The 24,831-nt window shown below is 32.1% G+C and overlaps 1 protein-coding gene across 3 annotated transcripts; it reads right to left on the reverse strand.

Annotated features, from left to right (window-relative positions):
* Nucleotides 1-8,372: 8,372 nt before the first annotated feature.
* On the reverse strand, nt 8,373-24,641 carry LOC143056052 (uncharacterized). Of its 3 annotated transcripts, XR_012972231.1 has the most exons (14): nt 24,453-24,640; nt 23,734-23,827; nt 20,082-20,231; nt 18,997-19,146; nt 18,530-18,611; nt 17,517-17,561; nt 15,491-15,588; nt 14,330-14,390; nt 13,026-13,114; nt 12,055-12,597; nt 10,870-10,899; nt 10,345-10,416; nt 9,499-9,834; nt 8,373-9,401 (listed from the first exon to the last, which is right to left on the reverse strand). XR_012972231.1 is itself a non-coding variant. In XM_076229125.1 (13 exons), the coding sequence occupies exons 1-13, from the start codon at nt 24,498-24,500 to the stop codon at nt 9,665-9,667; spliced, it is 1,596 nt and encodes a 531-aa protein (XP_076085240.1). In that variant the 5' UTR covers nt 24,501-24,641; the 3' UTR covers nt 9,466-9,664. The 3 variants fall into 3 exon arrangements, 2 of the variants coding, with proteins under 2 accessions (XP_076085240.1, XP_076085239.1); XM_076229125.1 differs by lacking the exon at nt 8,373-9,401 and having other exon boundaries at nt 9,466-9,834; nt 20,082-20,195; nt 24,453-24,641; XM_076229124.1 differs by lacking the exon at nt 8,373-9,401 and having other exon boundaries at nt 9,466-9,834.
* Between the last annotated feature and the right edge of the window lie 190 nt (nt 24,642-24,831).

A 24,831-nucleotide genomic window follows, 5' to 3' on the forward strand; every position in this document is an offset into this window, starting at 1 on the left:
TTAAAGTGTGTTAGTGAATTTGATGTGTTGTTACTTATATGTGTCAGCTATGTTAACGTCAGTACTAAGAATCTATAATTCATGACCATTATGTAGCATTTGTAAACTTGAAAATGGAATTGTCATCAACAAGTTCTAAGCATCTTCTGATGAACTTTAAAAAAGGACGAGACGTTCTTTAATATGACACTGGTTCATCAACTGTTTGCTAAGACACTGGTGACGTTTTACAAAGTCTGAGTAGCAGCTGCAAGCGTTCAGATACCAAATGCGTTTAGAAATACATATCACATATGCAGGCAATGTTGGGATATTGCTTCTAACGTACTATGAGGGAGGCGCTACCTTAAATGCCTGCTTACAAAGACTTTGTCCTATATATTGATTGATTGTTGGTTATTTAACGTCCAGTGGAAAATATGTCATCATTAATCATTACAAATGTCATACATAAGTTCAGATGGAATATGTTTAGGGAACAATCATTGAACTTCAAAAGGCGTTGGTATGGGTTTTTTTCTGATTCCCAAATTTATGAGAAATAAAAATCTGGTCAATCAGACACATTTCCTTTCCACAAAATAACTTTAGTTTAAATGATTGGATCTCTATGAAACTGTACCAGAAGGTTCAATACACAAAACGAAGGTTAGAATTTAATTGTGGGGGTTATTGTACTAACAGTTTAGGAGTCAGGGGCAAAAATAACAAGCATTTTTGTAGTTTCTAGACAATAACTAAAGTGTAAGTGCATGGATCGTTCTGAAATTGTACCAAAATGTTTCATATCACGCAGGAACGGCTGATGTTGAGTTAAGGGGTAATTGCCTAAAACTGGTTTTTTTTTTTTTTTATGTGGGGGGGGGGAAGTTATTTCCTTTGTTTTTGGAGGGGTTTATTCTGGGTTTTTTTTTGTCTCATTGACAGAGTAAAAAAAAGCCAGACATCGGTATGATGTATCCGGCGGCGGCAGCGTCAACAATGTATTAGTCTGTGATGAGGTCTAGTTTATGACCTATCGAATTAGACTATTTACCGGATTTATTATCTCATAATCATCACGACAGGTGCCACATGTGGAGCAGGATCTGCTTACCCTTCCAGGGCACCTGAGATCATCCCTAGTTTTTTGGTGGGGTTAGTGTTGTTTAATCTTTATTTTTCTATGTTGTGTCATGAGTACTATTGTTTGTCTGTTTGTCCTTTTCATTTTTAGCCATGGCGTAGTCAGTTTATGTTCGATTTATGAGTTTGACTGTCCCTCTGGTATCGTTCGTCCCTCTTTTATGGCGAACCACTAGTGGTAAGTTAAAGATATATGGTATGCAGTTGTATTAGTATTGACACATCTCATTACTTTGGAGATTATTTGACCCCGCCCCATCAGATATGGGCTGTTGACTAAAACTTTTGCTTTGTTTTCATGTATTAGTTTGTGATTAGCTCATTGTATTGGGAACACCTAGTGGTCAGTTAATTATAGTTGGTATGCAGTTGTTAAAGCATTGGCACGTCTCATTTCCTTTGAAATTATTTAGCATCGCCCCCTTATTCATGGTTTATTGACTTTGAAATGTTATCTTAGTTTTCATGTAATAGTTTGTGATTATATCAGTTTATGGAGAACCACTTGTGGTAGGTGAATGATATTTGTTATACAGTTGTCTTAGCATTGGCACGTCTCTTTACCATGAAGATTATTTGACCCTCCCCTTCAGTTATGGTTAATTGACTTTGAAATTTTGCTTAGTTTACTTGTATTAGTTTGTGTTTATGTTTGTTTAAAGGAATCTACTTATGATAAGTGAATGGTATTTACTATGAAGTTGTATTAGCATTGGCATATCTCTTTCCATCTAGGTTGTTTAGCCATGTATCTTCAGTCATGGTGTATGGACTTTGAATATTTGCAAAACTTACACGTCAAAGTGTTGCTATTTTAATTTCAACATTTTCATTATCGAAATTTAAAAAACAGCGAGACATCTCTCTGTGATAACTATTTTTGGGCCTTTTTGTCCATATTTTTTGGGATTTCTCCCAAACTTTCAAATGTTTTCATTCATTAGTTCTCATTTATATATAAATGCAACAAATTCTGATATGACTGGAGATATACACTTAACAGGGTGAGTAAATTGTTTAACGGTAATTTGTTCATTTTTCCTTTGATGTGTATATCCTAATAATGTCAGCATCAGTCAACTGGCCATGATAAACATGATAAAAAAAATATAATTGGGTCATTTCGCAATTGACATGCGCGAATGCACCGCAAAAGGGTCTTAGTTTTTATTCTTAAATAGTCTCGCATGGATGCTGCTGTTCAAAGTTGTCTTATTTTTCTGTTTCTTGAGAACTACTTGTTTAACCTGTTCAGTCACTGTAGAGCGTTACAATTACCATGATGACATCAAAAAGTATAACCCACGTCATCATCATTGTTACTTGATATGGGGAATTATGTAGCAGATGAATAATAGTAATCATGGTCAACGACAGCACCGGATTTTACTACCTCCGGCTACGTTTCTCCCGAAATGTATTGCTTGCAGAAGGGTTTTCTTACTTTTCAGATGGATCGCGAAGAGATAATATTCGTTCTTTGTTTCGAAACGATGTTTCTACGATTAGTGCAATCTAAAATAAACTAAATTAAAAAAAAAAACATACAAGACTTACAAGAGCCAGAGGCTCCTGACTTGCTACAGGTACACAAATTGTTTTGTGAGATCGAAAAAAAGATCGAGTCCTATGTCAGAACATATCTGAATGTGTAATCAAATATCTGGTTTATTTGATCTTCTTGTTGTCACGGACGGACGGATGGATAAGTCTTTCAGTGCTCTTTTACAATGTTGACCAACGAATCAACAATTAGAATAAATAAATTACTTAAAAAACAATTAAGAAGAAAAATACATCAAATTATTATAAACATTTAAAGTCTAAATAAATATTCCAACAGCTTCAGTACTTTGTATATCAAGATTATAAATAAATATTCCAACAGCTTCAGTACTTTGGATATCCAGATTACTTCCTTATATATTAGTTCATTATGACGGTTATGGGTATCGTGCACAACAGTTTCATTATGATACGTAGATAAGATATGTTGTTTTTTATATGATGTTCATGGCGTTCAATACATCATTGTATTACTCTGGTTGGAACCTCGGAATTGATGCACTATATACACAAGTACAGTAGAACAATTGTAGGTTAAATTTAGATATCAAATATAGAATGCTCTAATAAGTGTTGCATCCTTTCACACCATAATCCCAAGCAGAAATAAAGTGACAAAAGGTCCAAAGAACTCATATGACCACTCTTTGAAAATAGCCTGTCAGAAGAACTCAACGGACCACTATGTGAAGAAAGTCAACAGGTGTGTAATTAGGCCATGCCTAATCAGTGTGCGTTTTAACACAGGTGAACCAAACCTAGGCCAAACGTAAATATATACATAAAAGCGTAAGTTTAAACTATGTATATGTAAAATAAACTGTGAAAAAAGGCGTCCTGCTCAAAGACCGCAAGTGCAATTCTCTGTTCATGACGACAATTTCACAAATCATTAACTAAATACAAGTTTGACTGTTGCACAAGATTCAAATTGTGTTTTTTCTATTTTTTTTTTAATCCTACCACAGATGTTATTGTCCTTATATAATGTCATTATTTTATTGTTCTATTATAATATTGAAAATTCTTTGAACAACACAATTATTTTATATCTCTTCCTGTGTGACGTCACATTCCAACATCAAACACGCGGAATCTTGCCATGTAGTCATTCGGGTTGATTTTAAATACAATTATAAGTAGTAATGCATATGTTTATTTAATCTTATATTTCCTTTTTTTGTGCTTCATTGCTATGTGTTTCTTTGTTTTGTTCTGATTGCGATTGTTGCAAGGTATTGACGGCTGTATCCTTATTTTGACAATTTTACCTATTATATCTGTTTTGTTCACGCATCGTTATTAATAAAATGAATCTTGATGCAACTGTCAAACAAGTGAGAGGTTAGCGCTATAAAACAAGGCTCAATCCACCATTTTCTCGTTTTCTACATTTGAAACTGCCAAGTCAGGAATATGACAGTATTTGTCCATTCGATTGATGAAGTATTTTAAAATTTGTTATTTCATTTTCCACATAGCTATTAATGACCGTTTTATATTAATATGCTCTCAATGTCCACAAAGTCCACAAGATAAATCTTTAGTGCATGAAGATCTGTTTATTGAGGATATAAATACACAAAAGTAGCACAACTGCATAACGTAAATGCACCATATTGAATTGTCATTGCTAGCCATTTAATAGCAAAACTATAAAATAATTCTTGAAAGGTTGAGTGTAAAGGAGTAGGTTCAGTAAGACCCCTTTTTTGCCCCACAATTAAGCAGTTTTGCAAAATTGTGAAAATGTAATCTTTTAGCTATTTTTTGGAAAGTAGAATGCTTCTGCTACATAAATATGTGCTGTTTTTGACAATACAATGCACATATATCGTGTACTAGCATCATAAAGTCATGCTAAATTACTAGAATCTTCACAATTATAGCATTTTAGTTAAATTTTAGACGGTTTTCGTCTTAAATGAAAATGGCCGCATTCGTGTTCATTCATAATATTGATGAACACGGATGCGGCCACTTTCATTTTTGACGAAAACCATCTGAAAAGTGACGTTTTTGGCATATTTGATAGATTTTTCATATTTAAGCTTCAATCAGAGCGTTTTTAATGACTGGATCAGTTAAAATCTTTAGCATAAACTAATCGAATCATTTAAAATAGACACTTAAGTGTTTAAAAAGTGTCCTAAATATCTCGTTAGATGAAACTGAAATTTGGGGCCAAAATCGGCCCTTACCGGACCTACTCCTTTGAATCTAATCGAACAAATGCATCATGACAAATAGATAAATGGAATACACTAATATTATAATGTCATATAACTGTTAAAAGGAAAAATAACAGTTTGTTAAAACAATCAATATAACTAACATGTTGTTTTTTGTAAATCTTATCTACCATTATTTTCCTATGGTCCATATGACGAATAAAAAATTGATAGTTTCTCTTTCAATCAATTTTATAATAAAGTGATGAATGTATTTAAGAAGCAATAATTCATAGAATAATAATATACAAATTTACACAACTACACAATTTGCTTGGTATTATAATGTACGGAGCCCCGCTAGGGACATGCAAAGAAAAAAAAATATATTGTGCGCACAAAATAATATATTGTGCGCACAACTTAAATATATTGTGCGCACAACTTAAATATATTGTGCGCACAACTTAAATATATTGTGCGCACAACTTAAATTAATTGTGCGCACAACTTAAATATGTTGTGCGCACAACTTAAATATATTGTGCGCACAACTTAAATATATTGTGCGCACAACTTAAATATGTTGTGCGCACAACTTAAATATATTGTGCGCACAACTTAAACATATTGTGCGCACAATATAATATAGTGTGCGCACTAAAATAATATGGTGTGCTCCCAAAATTAGGAAAACAGTTTTCACTTGACCATAACCTCATTTTACGTGTTCGTGTTATGTGTTCGTGGTTTAGACAAAATCTCAGATACCAAATGCAATATTTCTTCTATATTTGGTTGAATTGGACGATTTTAATGTCTAAATGTCCACTTCACAGGTGTCATCTGACCATGACATCATTTTCAGGGTTAAGTGCTCTGGCAAAGTAAAATGTTTGTGTTTTGGTGTATTTCTCGGATACTATAAGCATTTAGTTAGATATATATTTGGGGTATGGAATGTTTGTATGGTGAAATTGTCTATCTTGCAATTATATTAATCTGACCTTGATTTTATATTCATGGTTCATTGGTCCATGTTATTTGATTTTTGTTTGGTATGTTTTTCAGAAACTATAAGGAATAAATTAACAATATTTGTTTTATGGAATGATTGTAATGTATATATATTTGGTTGGTCGGTATCATTTGGCCTTGAGTTTGTTTTCATAGTTTATTGGTTAATGTTAAATATCTCAGAATTGGTCTATTTTTCAGATACGATGATAAAGGTATAGTTTAACTATGTTTAATGTACAAAATAATTATAAGGCGCGCAAATCATATAAGGTTTGTTTCTCAGATACATTTGGTTCTTCAATACAGCAAGCAAAATCCAGCACCCAAATGCGTGCTTCAGTTGGCATATAAACAAAAATATGGACTAGTTCAGTGATAATGGACGTCATACTAAACTTTACAGTTGTTTCTCGTTTCTCGTTATAGATTAGACCGTTGGTGTTCCCGTTTGAAAGGTTTTACACTAGTAATTTTGGGGACCCTTTATAGCTTGCTGTTCGTTGTGAGCCTAAGCTATGTGTGGAAGACCGTACCTTGACCTATAATGGTTTACTTTTATAAATTGTGACTTAGACGGAGAGTTGTCTCATTTGCACTCATACCACCTCTTCCTTCATCTATCCAAAGTATATACAAGAAACTAAAATTAAAAATCATACAAGACCAACAAAGGCCAGAGGCTCCTGACCTTGGATAGGCACTAAAATGCGGCGGAGTTCAACATGTTTTGTGAGATCTCAACCCTCCTTTTATACCTCTAGCCAATGCAGATAAAAAAAAAAACCCACACACACAGTAATACCGACAGTAAAGAAGCCCATGTCCGTTGTCAGAATAAGTAACAAATGAAACTTAACAAAATGACAATGATACATTAAATAACAAGGACTACTAGCAGTTCCTGGAATGCCAGCTCCACACCTCAATTAAACTGATTGAAAGATTATGTTTTAATCATATGAATATCAGGTACAATCCTTCGCGTTAGGGTTGAGTATCATACCATCATTAAAATATATGAGAAGAATATAACCCGTATTTGTATGAGCTATGGTGTATATGTATATAGTTGTCTCTTTGTAAATCGCATCGATCGCGATCAATCGGGCCACAAGGTTTGAATAAATGATACCCCAAAACGAACCATATTTGAAAAAAAAATGAATCATAATTGTTTCGTTTGTTTTCAAAATATTCCACTGAGGAATTTCATTGACGATTCCTAAATTGTTTCGTAACATTTCAATTTCATAATGTATACGAACAACGTACTGTAAAATTTTATAATGAAATCGATCAAAAATATCTATACTACAAGTGACCTCTTGTCCTCTCTTCTATAATATTAATCAGAATGAAACTATAACTTGACCGGAAACATTTGTATACAACGCTTAAACATTTAAATCATAATAAGCATACTGTTCTATGTCGGGAGCTTGTTATTCAGTGATTGTCGTTTATTGGTGTGGTTCATATCTGTTTATCGTTATACATTTATATATAGATTGCTGTTTGGTGTGAGCCAACGCTCCGTGATGAAGACCGTATTATAACCAATAATTGTTAACTTTTAATAAATTATGACTTGGATCGAGAGCTGTCTCATTGGCACTCATATTGCATCTTCTGCTTTATATATGTACCCAGTTTTATCTAAAAGTTTATTTGATCACAACTTCATGGTGAATTTCTTAGACTGAACACACCGTCACATTTCAATAACGAACAGTACATTTTGGAACCACATAATTCATTGAAGTTGGTGACACTAAAACTTCATCATAAACTATAACCAAAACATTTACAATAAACAGAAACAGACGGATGAACGGACGTAGAGACTTTTAAATATAATGACCATCTCTATCGTCGAACAGGGTAACAACATCGTGATTGAGTAACATGTCAGTCTTGAGTCAATGAACATAAACAAAATCTTGAGATTAATAGACATAAAGTATAAAGCATAAGTGCAATAAAAGTACTTTTTTTATATTTGTTACAAGAAAACAGGTAAAGCCATAGTATCAAAGTCTACATAAGTTCGATAGTTTTCTCGCTCTTTTGCCAAGTCTGTTTCAAACAGTTCGAATAAACTCAGATATAAAGTGGAGGCTTCCAACGCATTTGTTGGTAAACCAAGTGGCAGACGAAATAAACGTAACTTCTTCAGTATTCCTGTCAGGAGTTGATACAAATGCAGTGATGAATATTTCCATATATTCTAGCCCCATTTCAAAAGAAAACCTTATGCATTTCTCCATGGCTGTCACTTTAAAAAGGAGATATTGAAGACCCGTACCATGTGTAAGGTCAAAGAATTTAACGCACACTATATTATTTTGTGCGCACAATATATTTAAATTGTGCGTACAATATATTATTTTGTGCGCACAATATATTTAAGTTGTGCGCACAATATATTATTTTGTGCGCACAACATAATTTTTTTTCTTTGCATGTCCCTAGCAGGGCTCCGAAATAATGCGTTATAGCATGTTTTTCACTTATTTTCTATTTAAAATTCAACTAAGAATAATACAAAACAGACTATTTTGATTGTAAATGGGTCAAGAAAAGGGACTTTATTCACAATTTTAACCTCTAACTAACGCAAGTTTCCGACTATTTAAACATGTAAAGCTGTTAAAATGTGGTGTGGGGGTGGAGTGGGGGGGGGGGGGTGGAACAAGTGTCACATTAAATCGTCTCCCTTTTACCTAAAAAAATGTGAATTCAGTATATCCCAAATATAACACATCTTCATCTTTTTTCTTTCTTTTGGTCATGTTTTTATCTTTATTTCTGGGATTTGTTGTTATCGATTATACCGTTTATGTTTTCTTCTTTACTTTTATCTATATAGCGATCCATATTTTTATAATACTAAGTCCGGATATCTCATGTTGGGTTATAATATACACAGGTAGGTTATGACATGTATAATTTCAAATAACTGGTAATTCCTAGGAAATGAATATAACAGAGATTAAGCCAAACTTTGCTGAAAACAAACTATGGATATTTTGGTAGAATTTTAGTGAAACAATACCACTTTTTATATTACAAATTACAACCCACAAATTCAATTTGATTGATTTGATAGTATACGACATTTTGTGTCCATTGTACTACTACGATACCAGGTTATACAAACACAGCATCTTAGCCGTGTTACCTACTTTTCATCATCGTTACGTCCTTTATTATTTTTTCCAAGTGTGAAACATTTTTAGTACTAATGCTAATAGCCAAAGAGCAAAACATTAAAAAAAAACATTAAGATAAACAATATAGCATATGAAAAATAATGCAGAGTTTAAACACAAGATTAACGTCAATGTGTATAGAGACTCGAAGTTGATGTATAAAGCTTACATAAAATATACACGAAACGTCAATAAACAATACATCTTGAAAGCGTTGATTAATGTATGTATAAAACTACAATATTATATACACGAACACATAACAAGGTATTTTAGCTGCCTATAGTAAAAACTATTGTGTGTTTCACTTTTTTATAGTAAAAACTATTGTGTGTTTTACTTTTTTATAGTAAAAACTATTGTGTGTTTTACTTTTTTATAGTAAAAACTATTGTGTGTTTCACTTTTTTTCAAAATTCCAATTCACTCTCCCTTCAATTATACATGTCTAGTATAATCCTGTTCATAAAGGTACAATGAAGAAAGCCATGCACTTACACTGGTTTCACAGACTCTCTCATATATTTATCAAATTAACTGCCTATTAACTCTAATGATAAATCATCAGCGTTATCCATTGCCATTGTCAAAAACGCCACTTTCATTTCTTACAATAATCTGCTTGGGTTGAATACTTTCTCTATGAACTGGTGATGTCTGTCCAGTTAATTTATAATTAAAACTTTCCAGATGACTTGTTATGACCTCTGTTCCTTCTGTGCTACAATTCGAAACTGAAACTATAATAATCAGAATGCGTTTTCAATAATACGAAAGTAACAAATAAGAACTTGATGTCATGGCTGATAAAAATCTTTTCTATGACATTGTTCGTTATTTTAATGCCGTCAAAGGTATCATTTCTAAAATGCACATAATCAAAATAACCAGATTGCAAAAATTGTTTGATACAAAACATGTGGCATACTTTTCTTACTATCCTTACCTGTTTATTATGAATACATGTAAATCAAATTCCAGCAATTCTTTTATATCGGAAGGTAGTGATATGATAACATGTATTATTTGATAAAAAGCTTTGGTTTTAGTTCCAAACTTCCTTTTTTTCATTGATACCTATTCAGCACAATTGTTAATATTTCCCAAACATTATCCCTTCTTACTAAAAGATCAGATTTCATCACCAATGTTTCTTATAGATAAAAACATCTGTTATCATCGACATGTATTGGTCAATGGTTCAATATTCCTAATCGAACATTTACAGGTATTGATATTATAATACCTACCCGAAACCAATTCACCATATGTCTGTAGAGAACCTGGGCCTTTATCGTAGGACATTGGCGAACGTGGAAATTCTGAAAAAAACAATGATGTTTTGTATGCGAGCATTTATTTCAATATAATATAGCGACTTATATACATATAAAAAGGGTCATAAATCCACCAGTCGTCACTATTCCGTTCATAATTTTATAAAAAAAATAGATTTTCAAAATAATTTATAATGAACCATTATTATGTTGCATGGGCAGTATTTCTATGGCATTGTATCGTCATAATAATCATAAAAATCCGATGTAAAGCTCGTCACAATCATTTTCTGTTGACTCTTAAAGACAACATCTGGAAACATTTTGTAGAAAATATTTGGTTTTGTTTTTGTTGTATAGCTATGTCGTATTTTTCATATATCTTTTTTGTTATTCTTATATTTTTAGACAAAAATCAGCAGAAGTAGAATTATCACTTGTGTTAGTGGTACTTAAAGTCGTGTTCTGTGCAAACAAATACACGACGTAAAGACTTACCTTCAGACCCGTATCCGCTACTGACCTCACCTGAAAGTTAAAAGTATGATAAAGATACCTGTTTTTAAACACATATTTCATGTTTAGTAAATAAAGGCAACAGTAGTATACCGCTGTTCAAAACTCATAAATCTATGGACAAAACACAAAACTGACGGAAACGCATTAAATATAAGGGGAGAACAACGACACAACATTAAAATGTAACACACACAGCAACGGACTAAGCATTAGACAAAATCCGATGAGATAACCAATATAACATCAAAACCAAATACATGAATTTGGGATATAAAAGTACGGTGACACGTCTTATAGTCATGTGAATTCACACTCAAAAATAGGAGAAAACAAACGACACAACGGAAACACAACGTAAAAAGGTGAATGTTCGCTACTCTTTTTTTTTATTTTTTGCTAGATTTTCGTAATCCTCTGGTTTTATCCATGTAGTGCCATACACATCTTTTGCACATTAACACTTACTTTTCTTTTTATGATTTTATAACATACAGTGTAGATGTCTTCTTTACAAATCTTACAAAATCCTCGGTAATTTTTATTGTTAAGTGTATGAAAAATGTAGAGAGAATTATCCCCTCCAAATTGCCCAAGGCTAATACCTCAAAAACAAGCGCATAGACCCTTTATTTTGTTCTGCCGTTTTAGGTCCTTTCATTCTAAACTATCAATTTAAAACAGTCTTTAAATAAAAAAGCTTGTTATTTTGAAACAAAGTAGCAAACATCCTCAAAGTGTCGATTAAGGAAATACTGGTACTTATAACTCTACTTCAAAATATTTGCATAAACACACACATTACCAGTTATCAAATGTACCAGGCTTATAATTTAAAACGCAATATGCGCGTTTTTTCTTCATAAGACTCATCAGTTACGCTCAGATAAAAAAAGTTTGAAAACAAAACAAGAACAAAGTTGAAAATATTAATGACCCAAAATTTCAAATTGTTGTGCCAAATACAGCTAAGGATGTGTATGCCACAGATTTCTATTGCTCAATAATGAAGAACATCTACTGATTTGTTATCGCATACCATAGTTTACATCAAATTTATTCTAAATTAAAAACACTTGACTTCCTTAAAACAATTGGTGTCTTGCTTGGAAAGGATATAAATTGTTGACTGAAATTACTTAACTATTCGTTTTAGATAATACCTACATGCATTTTGATCCAAACTTTCATGTGAGACTTGTCTCACCGGTTTTAAACTGTGTTCTGTCAGTTGTTCATACCCGGTGGTTGGCTTTGTATTTAAACTATCTTTATCTAATATTGGTGCTCGTAATAAAGACATGTGTGTGTTTTTGTCCATACAATCTGCCTGATGTCCATCCTCTGTATTTTCGGCAATCAATTTTTCTCCGACGGTTATATCAATTCGATCAATATCTGAATGCTCGACTGGGAATGACATATCTTTCTTGCTATCGACAATTCCCGTAATGACTATAGGCAATTCTTCTACGTTTCTAACTTCAATGTCTTTACCCTTATTTGAAAGTCCGTTGTCACTGCAGAATATATCTCGACGAGAATCATTGATTGGTGTAATGCTTTGATCGTTTACATTGTCTTTGTATAATTCGTTCTCAATATTGACCCCGGCTTCATCCTGGTTCCCGTTTACATTATTGTCATTTTTCATTGTGTTGAATTGGGTAGCCGAAACCAGATTTTTTTCTTGTTCTATTACATCAGCCTCTAAAGTGGAATCATAATCGGCATATAATCTCTAGTGGTCAATGTTTAATAATACTACATACTTTTTTGATTTTCGGTTATTTCATTTATCTGAACTATTTTAGTTACAAATAGTTCTCAAATACAAGACCACCTTTGTTGCAGTTAATAGTGTGATATTGTAGTTTTGTAGTTCAAATTTTAACATCTTTAGAATAGTTTTCTTGTGGTTCAGTTGTGTGGCGTCGTCTTGTAGTTTTGTCGCTTAAAATTTATCATGTTAATATGTTTTTAGTTAATAAAGAGCAGTTGAAAGGAGTGATCTTGTAGTTTTGACTTTTGAAAGCTTAATATATTGAAGGACTTGGTTTTCTTACGTGTAGTTTGATGTCTTTAAGATCTTATTAAGTATTTTACCAATTAAAATATTTGCATAAATTTAATTTTACCTTGATCTGTATTACGTTTGCGCTTTCGTAACAATACAAGAAAAACTACTACTATACAGACCACTACCAATACTGACAACACTACAACACTGCAAAATTAATTAATACATTTAAACAACTGTTAACAACCAATCTAGAAGTAAATTATTTTTGAATTCGTTATATTTTGTAGGAAAATTGACAGTCAAAATCGTGCATTGAAAATAAACTAACAATTCTGTGGTTAAAAAAGAAAAAAGACAAACAGGCAAATGATAGTAAACACGGCACAACATAGAGAAACTGAAGATTAAGCTACACAAACCCCACCAAAAACTAAGGATGATCGCATGTGATCTAGAAGGGTTAGCATATTCTGCTCCACATGTAGCACCCGTCGTATTGATTGTGTTATTACAAACTCGATAAATAGTCTAATTCGGTAGGTCACAATCGTGAAAAGGGACTTCTTTCTATAACACTTCTCTTCTCTTTAAGGAATACGTTTGTTTGTCAACACAATGACAAAACTTAATTTGGCTTGTTTAATTTTCATAAAATATTTACTTGATCTTGTCACAGAAAAATAAAAGTTTCAACACAATTTGAACCACATAATTTACCAAAAAAAAAAAAGTATTTTAACAAACACTTATTTAATATACTGATTCTATTTTTTGTTGTTGTATTCCTATAAGATAAGTAGTAATGTCAGATATTTGACTATGGTACTTTATTAGTGCAAGTTAGAGTTAAAAATTATTATAAACACCTGTTTATTGTTGAATATGTTTATGTTATGTTTTTGGTTGTTTCATTCAACATTATGGTAATTTTAAAAGTGTGATACCTTTGAACAACTTTTGTATATAAAAAGTGATGTTCTGAATTAATGTTCTACGTGTTCTAAAAAGACATGAAATTCACCATAGGTGATTACTATATACTCTATATGAATTGAATGTTCTTTTTTATGCAGTCGTTATCTAATAGTCCATTTCTATATATGTTGCATTGTTGTTGGGATTTTTTTTTTTTTTTTTTTGGCCCTTCAGTGTTTCTGGTGTTTCGTTGTTTTTCTCTTATAGTTGATGTGCTTCCTTCGGATTTAGTTTGTAAACCGGATTTGTTTTATTTCAATCGGTTTATGACTTTTGAACAGCGGTATACTACTGTTTCCCTTATTTATACGATATTAAGAAAGTCATTACTGTGTTATGTATAATGATGATTTCAAGGTAGACGATATATTTTTAAAACCGTATTTAAAATATTTTTTTATTAGGTTGAAAAAAAAAATCACATGAAAAAATGTAAAGCCTTACACTATAATTAATGTTTTCTCGTTTGAATCTGGTGTCTTTGCTGTTCCATGTGTTGTTCCATCTGTTGAATGAAAGAAAATAAAACTTTGAATAAACTCTGGAGTAAATGATGATATGTCAATACTTTGCAACTTTAAATATGAATACAAAATCTTTTCATCTGCATATACTACTGATGCAAACAACGAAAAAGTATTTCAACAAATTTCTCTATTAATAATAATAATAATAATAATAATAATAATAATAATAATAATAATAATAATAATAATAATAATAATAATAATAATAATAATAATAATAAAAGTAAAGATAACAATTAAAATAACAAAAATAAAAGAAATATAAAATTGAATAATAATAGAAATAATAATAATAGAATAAATAATAAAAATAATAATAACAATAATAATTATAAAAATAGTACAACTGTGTTGGTTGTTATACAACCTTAGCTTCGCATATTAAGATTGATCGTTCCTGGAGAAGGCAAACGACGTGCGCCTCTGATGTTTGAACTGTATATTATACAGTGCTAGTCAGGAGTCTGTTATTCAGTAGTCGTCGTTTGTTTCTGTGTAACATATTTTTTATTCTCTCATTATTTTGTTCATAAATCAAGCCGTGAGTTTTCTCGTTTGAGTTGTTTGTTTTCTGTCATTTTGGGGTCTTGTGGATGTAAAATGTCTGTGTCATATGGTCTCTTGTGAAGGTAGCCTCATTTGAGTTCAAACCTCTTCATCGTTTTATAAATATAAGTTTGTTTTAATTGTAGAACTCATATATCTTCACATTCACAGAGTATATTTATTATAAATCATCTAACGGTCGCCATATTAAATTTATCAATCAATATAATATGAGAATGGCACATCACTTAACTGTAACATAATGATATGTACTACCTATTAGACAATTGTACACTGCAATAAATGCCGCATGCGAAATACAAAAAAAAAGAATACATGTTAGTCCACTTGTGTTCACCCTACTGCTGTTTTAGCACATTGGTGTTGTATTTATTACTTTCTTTCTATTCATTTATGAATAATATAAAAAAAATACTGATTAATTGTTAAGCTTTATGTGACAATTTTATTTAAGTTTTATTACGGTAGAATGACAAATACTTAATAAATACGTAATAATGAACATTTTTACCTTTCGATGGTGGTATACCAATACTAGGAATTAAAGTAACGACTACGTATCTTTCCGTCAATGGAAGGGTCTCAATTCCGGTTGTAACATATTTAGTACTGTAAACATGAAAAATTCATGAAAACAACTTCATTATCACTAACTCTAATAGGCTAGATTTTCTATGTAAGGTTGATTGCTTCTCGTATATGTAAATAATTACATTAGATGTAAGGTTCATTAAAATGCGCACATTTTTAAAAATGTACTTCGGTCAACACTTTTACACCCCAATAAAGTTACAAAAAGAAGCATTCAATTCTTAAGCAAAACAGTGAACAGCTACTGAGCGGACTATCAAATATACAAGTCGCAAAAAAAAGCCTTTTCAAAAATTCAAATGACCCAAAAATCGCATCAAGAAAAGGATAAAGTAGGTAAAAAATACACGGACCATTCCTAGTTTTTATATATATACAGAGCAGGCGATTTGGTGTCACGATATCTCAGTAGCATGGGTTCGAATCCCGGCGAGGGAAGAACAAAAAATTTGCGAAAGCAAATTAAGAGATCTAACATCGTTGGGTTGATGTTTAGACGAGTTGTATATACAGAATATGCACAGCCATGTATCACCATCATTGCTGGTGATCCGATGGATAAATCTGTTGTAGAGTTGTCACTGACTCAGACGTACTTATGAATATAATAATTTCCTGTGACTGTATCTTTTATTAATTTGTAGGATCCTTTACTATAGATAATTTAGCTAATCTGTAATAATAACATCTCCATGCCTTATATATCATGTACTGTAGTACAACGCTAGATTAAAACTGACGAGGGAAAGGTAACATACAGTCACCGAAAGCTTTTTTTTTGTGAAGCCCAGGTGGTCGTGTGGTCTAGCGGGACGGCTACAGTGCAGACAATTTGGTGTCACGATATCTCAGTAGCATGGGTTCGAATCCCGGCGAGGGAAGAACAAAAAATTTGCGAAAGCAAATTAAGAGATCTAACATCGATGGGTTGATGTTTAGACGAGTTGTATATATTTTAATCCACCATTCTCTGTATAAGAAAATAGATATGGGAAGATGTGGTGTGAGTGCCAATGAGACAACTCTCCATCCAAATAACAATTTAAAAAAAAAGTAAACTATTATAGGTCAATGTACGACCTTCAACACACAGCCGTGGCTCACACCGAACAACAAGTTATAAAGGGCCCCAGAATGCTTGTATAATATCAGGAGTATGACAAATAATTTCCATTGGCTCGATGTGTTTTATTAACAGAACTATAATTATTTGTTTTCGTTGGTTTTAACGGTTAATGTTCAAAAAACATATTATATCAAAATAAAAACCTATTTGTTTTCCTTGTCGTAAACACTCTTCGTATTTTTTGTGTGCTGAAATCAATTAATTTCACAGTATATGAACTGCTATGACACAGGGAGTATATATGTGTTGTCTGTCTGCATATTTCAGTTCATCGAAAACAGATGTCAACGTACACAAAATTTAATGTTCTTTGTAATGGTAAACTTTAAAAAAAATTATACAATACTTCTAATTGTAAACATTAGTAGTCCACTAAATGATAAAAAGAAAAGTGAAGAACAGCTTTTTATTCGATCATGTTTTGAAAATTTAATATCATGACAAGGAGAAATGCATTTGATACAATAACGGATTTTATTGCATAGCAATATAATATTCCCCACAGAAAGTAACCAAAAGTTTGCGTGCAATAAATTCTAATATTGCACTAGTGCAATAAATCTTCAAAATTCATGACGTCATCAACGACAAAATCTTAGATTAAACCAAGTTTTACTCTTAGATATTATATTTATATACAATAAAAGGATAGAACAAGCTCGTGCAATATAAAATTCTACTCGGACAATATTCCCCAATATGCATGCAATAACCCTATATTATTCCAATGCCTGAATAATCTTCAATTGTAGTTAATTTATATATTTTTTTCATTCATTCTAAGAGCATGTTCAATTAGTTATTATATAATTATACAAACCTTTTCGTTTCTGTAGACGTAAAAATTCTTTGAGTCACCTGAGTACTATAGTGAAACAATTTTACAGTGTACTAGCTAAGAAATAGGAATTTGTCATTGGAAAATTTAAATCAGCACGTTAGACAGATTATAGTTTGAAGTCGTCCATTTGTTTCAATATTGAGGAAGGAATCAAGAAATAATGACCTATAGTTGTTAATTCGGTGAGTTATAGTTGTTAATTTTTTTTAGTCTCTTGTGGAGAGTTGTCTCATTGCCAATCATATCACATTTTTTTTATACTAAATATAAAGTTCACTCGAATATACATGATATATGAGATTTTAGCTTCTACTGAAATGTGAATTATTAAGTGTCCGAATTTTAAGAAATTTTCGGAATTTTGCTTTTAATGTGATTACAAAAACAAATCAGTCAGTAGTGGTGCACATTGGTACCCATTGGAATACATTGCACTCACTGTCTCCCTGCTGAATTATGAAAGTGAGCAAATATGTTGTTAATTAAAAAAAACAGCATTTTAATGATAAAATTTTTGATATATTTGTTGTGGCAATTATTATGGCTGGTCCTAACGGAAGAATGTCATATTCTTCCAACCTGTACATGTATAAGAGGCAATTCCGTTGCAATAATGTATGTAGTTGCAAATAAATCTTAATTGATGTTATGCTTTTAAACATACCGAACGTAAAAGTCTCCCCTTAACAACAATAGCTGCTAATGGTAAAATAGAAAAATATAATTATTTTATGTCATACAATTAATCAGTAACTTATTTCAGTAATTGATCAAAAGAAAAAAACAACATTTGTGCATTTGTATTGTCTTTTAGCCTGCATGTATTTTTCCTGTATTGTTCAAGGGTTGTCTCGATAAAGTCATCGCTAGCTAGACACAATGCCCGTTGCTATGTACATGTTCTATGTGTTTTCTTAACTGTTATTTGATACAATTCAAAAATGAACTTAATGTTATTTCTTTTTTTAAATATTTTGTTAAAAATTACGTACCTTATATCTGGAACATCGAAAGGCAAGCATGGACCACATTCGGAATCATTTTTCCGTGTTTTTGGTGGACATTTGATACATGCTGAAATATAAAAGATAAGGTTTGGGCCAAGATGGATGCATCTTTTCCGATTGTTTATTTTACGATTTTACTTATGATAGATTATTTGTTCACATGATTTGTAGAAAACTATTTGTGTAATAAAAACGAATTGGTATTATAAGTAAATCCATGTGTACATTTCAAACGGTGTTTAAACTTGATTCAAATATTACTGATCATTATATTTTAAGGGGGAATAAATGGAAAATATGTTAAGTTTTTCTTCTGCATATCATATTTTTTTTATAATATATAAAAGTAAATGTATCTTTAACAAGGATAATACGTATTTACAATTATTAGTTGATGATATATTAAGGCTTAAAACTATAGGAAAGAATTCCCACGATAAGACATAACTTACATCCATTTGTATACATAGTTTCATCCATATCACATTTATGATGTTTACATATACACGGGTCGCCAAAGTAACATTGGTCTGTATCACACTTACAAAACTCTACTTCAGAACCACAACCATTTGCGCCTTTTTCACGACTAGGTTCTAAATCTGAAATATTTTTAAAGGTATATGTACATATATGCCAAAATGAGGTCGGTAAAGTCAGGTCAGATTGCCTATTTTCCTTTGAGCTATATTATAATTTTGAAGAGAAGTAAAAAAATAAATTGGAATTATCGCCAAACTTTTGTTTAACTCAATACACCTTATCGCTATTTGTCCTCCATCACTGGATATCACAATGGTTCCCGTAAATTTTTGTCGTCACAAAACAAAATATCTGATGCCATAATGGTAAAGCGATTGTTGTATGCGTCAAAAGTGCCGGGTCAGCCGGGATTAGCGATAAGGTGTATCGAGACATGTTTGCGTGACTTTGATCTTTATATACAAGAATACGTTTCCAAAATGTGACATCGAGACTAAGTGTGGATTGGCATGGTAGGTAATACATTGGATATCAGGAAACCCCAAAACCTTTCAACGCACCTGGTTTCGCTTCCTGTGGAATTCGTATGATTACTTTAATTTCAGTTGAGTAACTTGCTTGACAACAAACATACATAATATTTTCGTCAAATATTTGAGTTATCTTAATGACGCAGTATAACAGTCGTATAGTTGATACCGGGCAGTTGCTGCGTATCGAAAGGATAAACATCTATTAATTGTGTAACGAGATTTAAACAACAGGGAAATACTGGTGTCAATATTCAACATATATTTGTTTTTTCATTTAATGATTCCTTTCTTTTTGATATTGTCTATTCCATTATACTGCTATGTCATTTGAAACAATGTCTAGTTTTGCCATTTAAATAACACAACAATTTACAGGAGTTACAACGCTACTATATCTCTAAGTGAACCGATGCATGCATACGCCTAGCCGGTTCCGTTTGAATCCGCCTTATTCACAGGTCAGTGTCCACATCCCCCTCCCTATTCAGACTTTACACCAATAATAAATGTTAAATAAATACCATGTGCACGACATTTATTTTTATTCTTAAAACACTTGGTCAGATTCGCATCTACTGTAGACTGTATATAATCAGGCTGGACACGTCCTGATAAACATGATGCACAGGTGTCCTCTGTGAATTCAAATTTGCACGGTAAAATTTCATATCCTAAAAATTAATGTTAAATATGTTGTAAAAGCAAATACGTAATCAATTGATATGATACAAACATGATTTGAACGTCCTTATTTCGATGAAGACACGTTCTGATTATGTGTTAAAGATTTGGGCAGTTACTTAGCATTATCTTTTGGTGATATATTCTTGTTGCCATCTGTACATTGTTGATTTATGTATTTATACAGATAACATAACTACAAAGTGAAATCAGCTGGTTTTTGTTAATTTGAGCCTAATTTGAAACCCATCACAATGAGTTTAACTAGTTATAGTTGAAATAAGATAAAAGGGATACACAAAAATAATTTAATAACCAATATTGAAAGTTATAAAAGATAATACATAAACTCATAACAGATACAAGGACTGACATTTACAGACTTTAGATTATTCGTTTTAATTGTTTTACGTTTGTCATGTATGGGCCTTTTAAAGCTTGCAATGCGATATGTGCTTTTTCTCATTTTGGAGGCCGTACGGTGACCTATATTTGTTAAATACTTCGTCATTTTGTCCCTGGTGTAGAGTTGTCTTATTGGGTATCATACCACATCTTCTTATTTTATATTGACCTAGTTAAGATGTATTTATAAGTCCGGGTATGAACAGATAAATTCGACCCAGCGAACTTTTTTTTGAACGATTTTTATGAATTAATGCTTAGTTTCTATAAAAGCACTGAATTTTTTAGTTCTGTGTCACTTGATACTTACAAATGTATTTAGAGAATTAACTGCATCAAGTTCAGTCTTGAACTAATAACTTATCTCCCTTAACTTGGGGACGTCGATGTTTTTCTTTTATTCAATTTCTTATATGTAGTTAATATTTAAAGGGTGAAGTTACGTTTATCAAAACATTAGTTTAACTCCGACAATTAGGCATGTGTCTATCAATTTCACAGGTCGGATGCTCATCAATAGTTATCACAGGGTCTGTATAATTCATACACATTTTTAACTCGTGGAATTTAGGAGCTGAGATTAGATCGTTGGTGTTTCTGTTTGAACTGTTTTACATTTGTCATTGGTGTGCTCTTTATAGCTTGATTTTCGGTGAGAGCAAATGCTCCGTGTTTAAAGCTATACTTTGACCTAATAGTATTTCTAGCACTTGCGGAAAAGACTCAGGGTGGCAAAATCTTTTTAGTAAATTCAGTCATCGGGTTGCTGTCCAATTGATGCATACCAATCATCATCTGCTTTTTCTATTACAAATAAAATAATGTATTCAAGCAGATCTTTTACTGTTTTTAAATTCATAGCTACAAGTTCCTCATAAAACCAGGTATATAATGTATTGTGTAGTGTATGGTCCGAGTACACAGTTATTTCGTAGTGCATTTCTTTAAGACAATAAATGAAAATTAAAAAAATCCTACCTGCGCTTTCTCAATAATATTTTTACAGTGTGTTGTACTACTTTTGGGACAAATCATATCAAAATTATAGAAAACTTCATCAGCTCTAACTCAAAATATGGACAGTTTTATGTTAATGGGGCCTCGAAATCTTTTGACAGCTTCCGAAGTGCTAATTTTTGACCTTTTTTCAGCTGGACCTATTCACTACTTTACATTAATATTTATGACCCAAATTTTTTTACAGTGTCATTTCACCCCCCAACTTGCTATATGAGGCATAAAACATGGAGAAATAAATTTGGAAGGGGTAAAACAAAAATTGGCAAGTAACCCACTGTCCACACTAAGGACTATATTACTAAGGACAACGAAAATCAAAGGACGATAACTGTGTACTCGGACCGTATGGCAAATGTTGAATGGTGTAATGGAGTTTATTGTTCTGCAAATATGGTATGGTCTAATGGTGTGTGAAGTATGGTACATTGTGTATCGTGCAATAGTTTGTGGTGTTTGGTGTAATAGTGTAATGGTGTAATGATGTAATGGTATACGGTGTATGGTGTATTGGTGTATAGTGTATGGTGTAACGGTGTATGGTGTAACGTTGTATGGTGCACGACAAATCGTGAATGATGTAATCATGTGTGATGTTTGGTGCAGTGTGCATATGTATGGTGTAATGGTGTGATGGTTTGTGGTGTATGGTTTAATGGTGTAATGGTGTATGGTGCTTCGTTTATGGTATAATTGTGTAAATTGTATGGTGCTTAGTGAATGGTGCATGATGTATGATGTAATGGTGTAAAGTAATGATGTATTGTGTAATGGTGTATGGTGAAATGATGAATGGTGTATGGTGTTATGGTTTATGGTGTATGGTGTAATGGTTTATAGTAAAATGATGTACGGTGAAATGGTATATGAATTTTGTTGTATTGTGTATGTTGTTTGGTTTATGATGTATGGTGTAATGATGCATGGTGCAATGGTGTTTGATGTATGGTGTATAAGTGTATGATGTATGATGTAATTATGTAAGATGAAAAGGGGTATGATGTAATCGTGAATGGTGTAATGATTTATGGTGTTTTGTTGTATGGTTTATCATGTATGTTGTAGGGTGTAATGGTGTATGGTGTATAGTGTTTTGTGTATGGATCTTGGTGATTGGTGTAATAGCGAATGATGTATGGTGATTGATGTATGGTGTATAAGTCTTGGTGTACAGCGAAATTGTAACATTGAATAGTGTCCCCCATGAAATATTGTCCGTCAGACAAGATTTCAAATAAAATACTGTCCTAAGACACTATTTTATGATAAAATATTGTCCTTGCCACTTCAAATTGAAAAAGGGGAATATTGTTGGTGTATGGAGGACAGGGAAGGTGTAAGGTATAATGATGTATGATGTGATAGTGTATGGTGTATAGTGCATGGTGTAATTGTATATGGTATATAGTGTATGGAGTGTGATATACTGGTGTGAGAAGCTTACGGCATTCAAGTATCAAACAAAAGATATGGTATGACTGCCACTGAGATTAATTTTCACCAGAGACAAAATGAAGTAAAAGTTACTGTACGGCCTTTAAGAATGAACAAAACCCGTTAAGAACTATATTTTTGTTTTTCGTTAATACCAAGAAGATATTGATGAAAGTCATTTTTACAGAAACTTATTTTTAGACCAAAATTGTGAATATGCTTATGCATTAGTTTTAAACTCTATGTTCATCAATGGGATCAGCGCTTTACCATTGACCTACCAGTTGGACAGTTAGATATAGGTATTACTGGATCTATTTCACTTGACTGGGCGAAGTTTAAGAAGTCCATCTATAGACAGTAGTTTTGGGAAACTCATTGATGAAGTGTCCAGATATTAGCCTCAAATCATACACTCAGTTCTTTTGTATATGCGTTTAGCAACACTGATAAGTGATTAGAACTCAATATTAATTATAACGGCAATCATCCTTATCACACACATCTTCAATTTGACTGTCCTTCTGCAAATTAAAAAATAAGCTCCGCCCGATCAGTTGAAATAACATTGGTAATACACAGTGTTTTATTTTACCACCAATATCTCGTGTAATATAGACGTATTCATTGACTTACCTGGTGGACAGTTAGATATAGGTATACAGTGTCTTACATCACCGCCAATATCTCGTGCAATATAGCCTTCTATAGAATTCTCACAAAAGTCAACCTACAATTAAATTAATCGTACATATATGTATTGCAGTATTCGATACCTTTATCACCTTTGGCTTTATCATTGGAAATAAACGCCTTAAGATACAAACAACAGTTATTTAGTTGGTTAATACTATTAACGATTGCTCGCGACTGGATTATTGAATTTGCTGTTCTGTCAGGTCGGTACTGGATGGTATATGTATCATGTAAATCTCTTATCTATGTTGAGCGAATCCAATGAAAGTATCTAAGAAATAGCTGTAACGCGTATCTAAAAATTGTATTTCTCAAGTACTTCTTCAATTTGAAGAGTTGAAAGTTATTATAGAATATCCGATGTTTATTTCCTGTAAAGGTATGTAACATTTAATTCTGTTTTACAACATAACATAACATGGTATATCAAGAAAACAAAGATCGAACTAAACACGCTGAATATAAATGTAAGATTTGTCACTGTTTGTCGAGCAACTGATATACATTAGCAACATAGGTTAAGAGAGTCGACTACGGCAGACTTTGATGGGCTTTTATTGAGATATACATTATGTTGATAATGAAAAAAAGCATGGTATGTAATTCGTGCCATTTGTCACAGCTTACAAAGAGGATAAATATAATTAGAAACTACTCACCAACAGTAAACTAATTACTAAAAACTGGAGTGTCCACATGTTTTTCATGATTGTTAGAGAAATAATACAAAAATCTACACTGATTAACAAAGATGGTGGAATAGTAGTAGTTAACCGTACTTAACGGTAGTATTAAAAGTGTATTCAAGTGGTAGATAAATGTACACATACATTAACACATCACTTGGGTTCCAAATAATATTTCCTTGTATGACATCAACATTAGAGTGTATGGCTTTTCTGCCAAAAAAACTATTCTTATTGCATGACCAAAACAAAATTATTTCAATTGATGAAAAAGCTTAAATTACTTAAATTAATTAAATAAGGGCTAGGGAACGTTTTTGCTCAGACTAATGATTCATTGGAATTTTGAGAA

This window comes from Mytilus galloprovincialis, chromosome 13, assembly GCF_965363235.1.
Source record: "Mytilus galloprovincialis chromosome 13, xbMytGall1.hap1.1, whole genome shotgun sequence".
Taxonomy (NCBI): domain Eukaryota; kingdom Metazoa; phylum Mollusca; class Bivalvia; order Mytilida; family Mytilidae; genus Mytilus; species Mytilus galloprovincialis.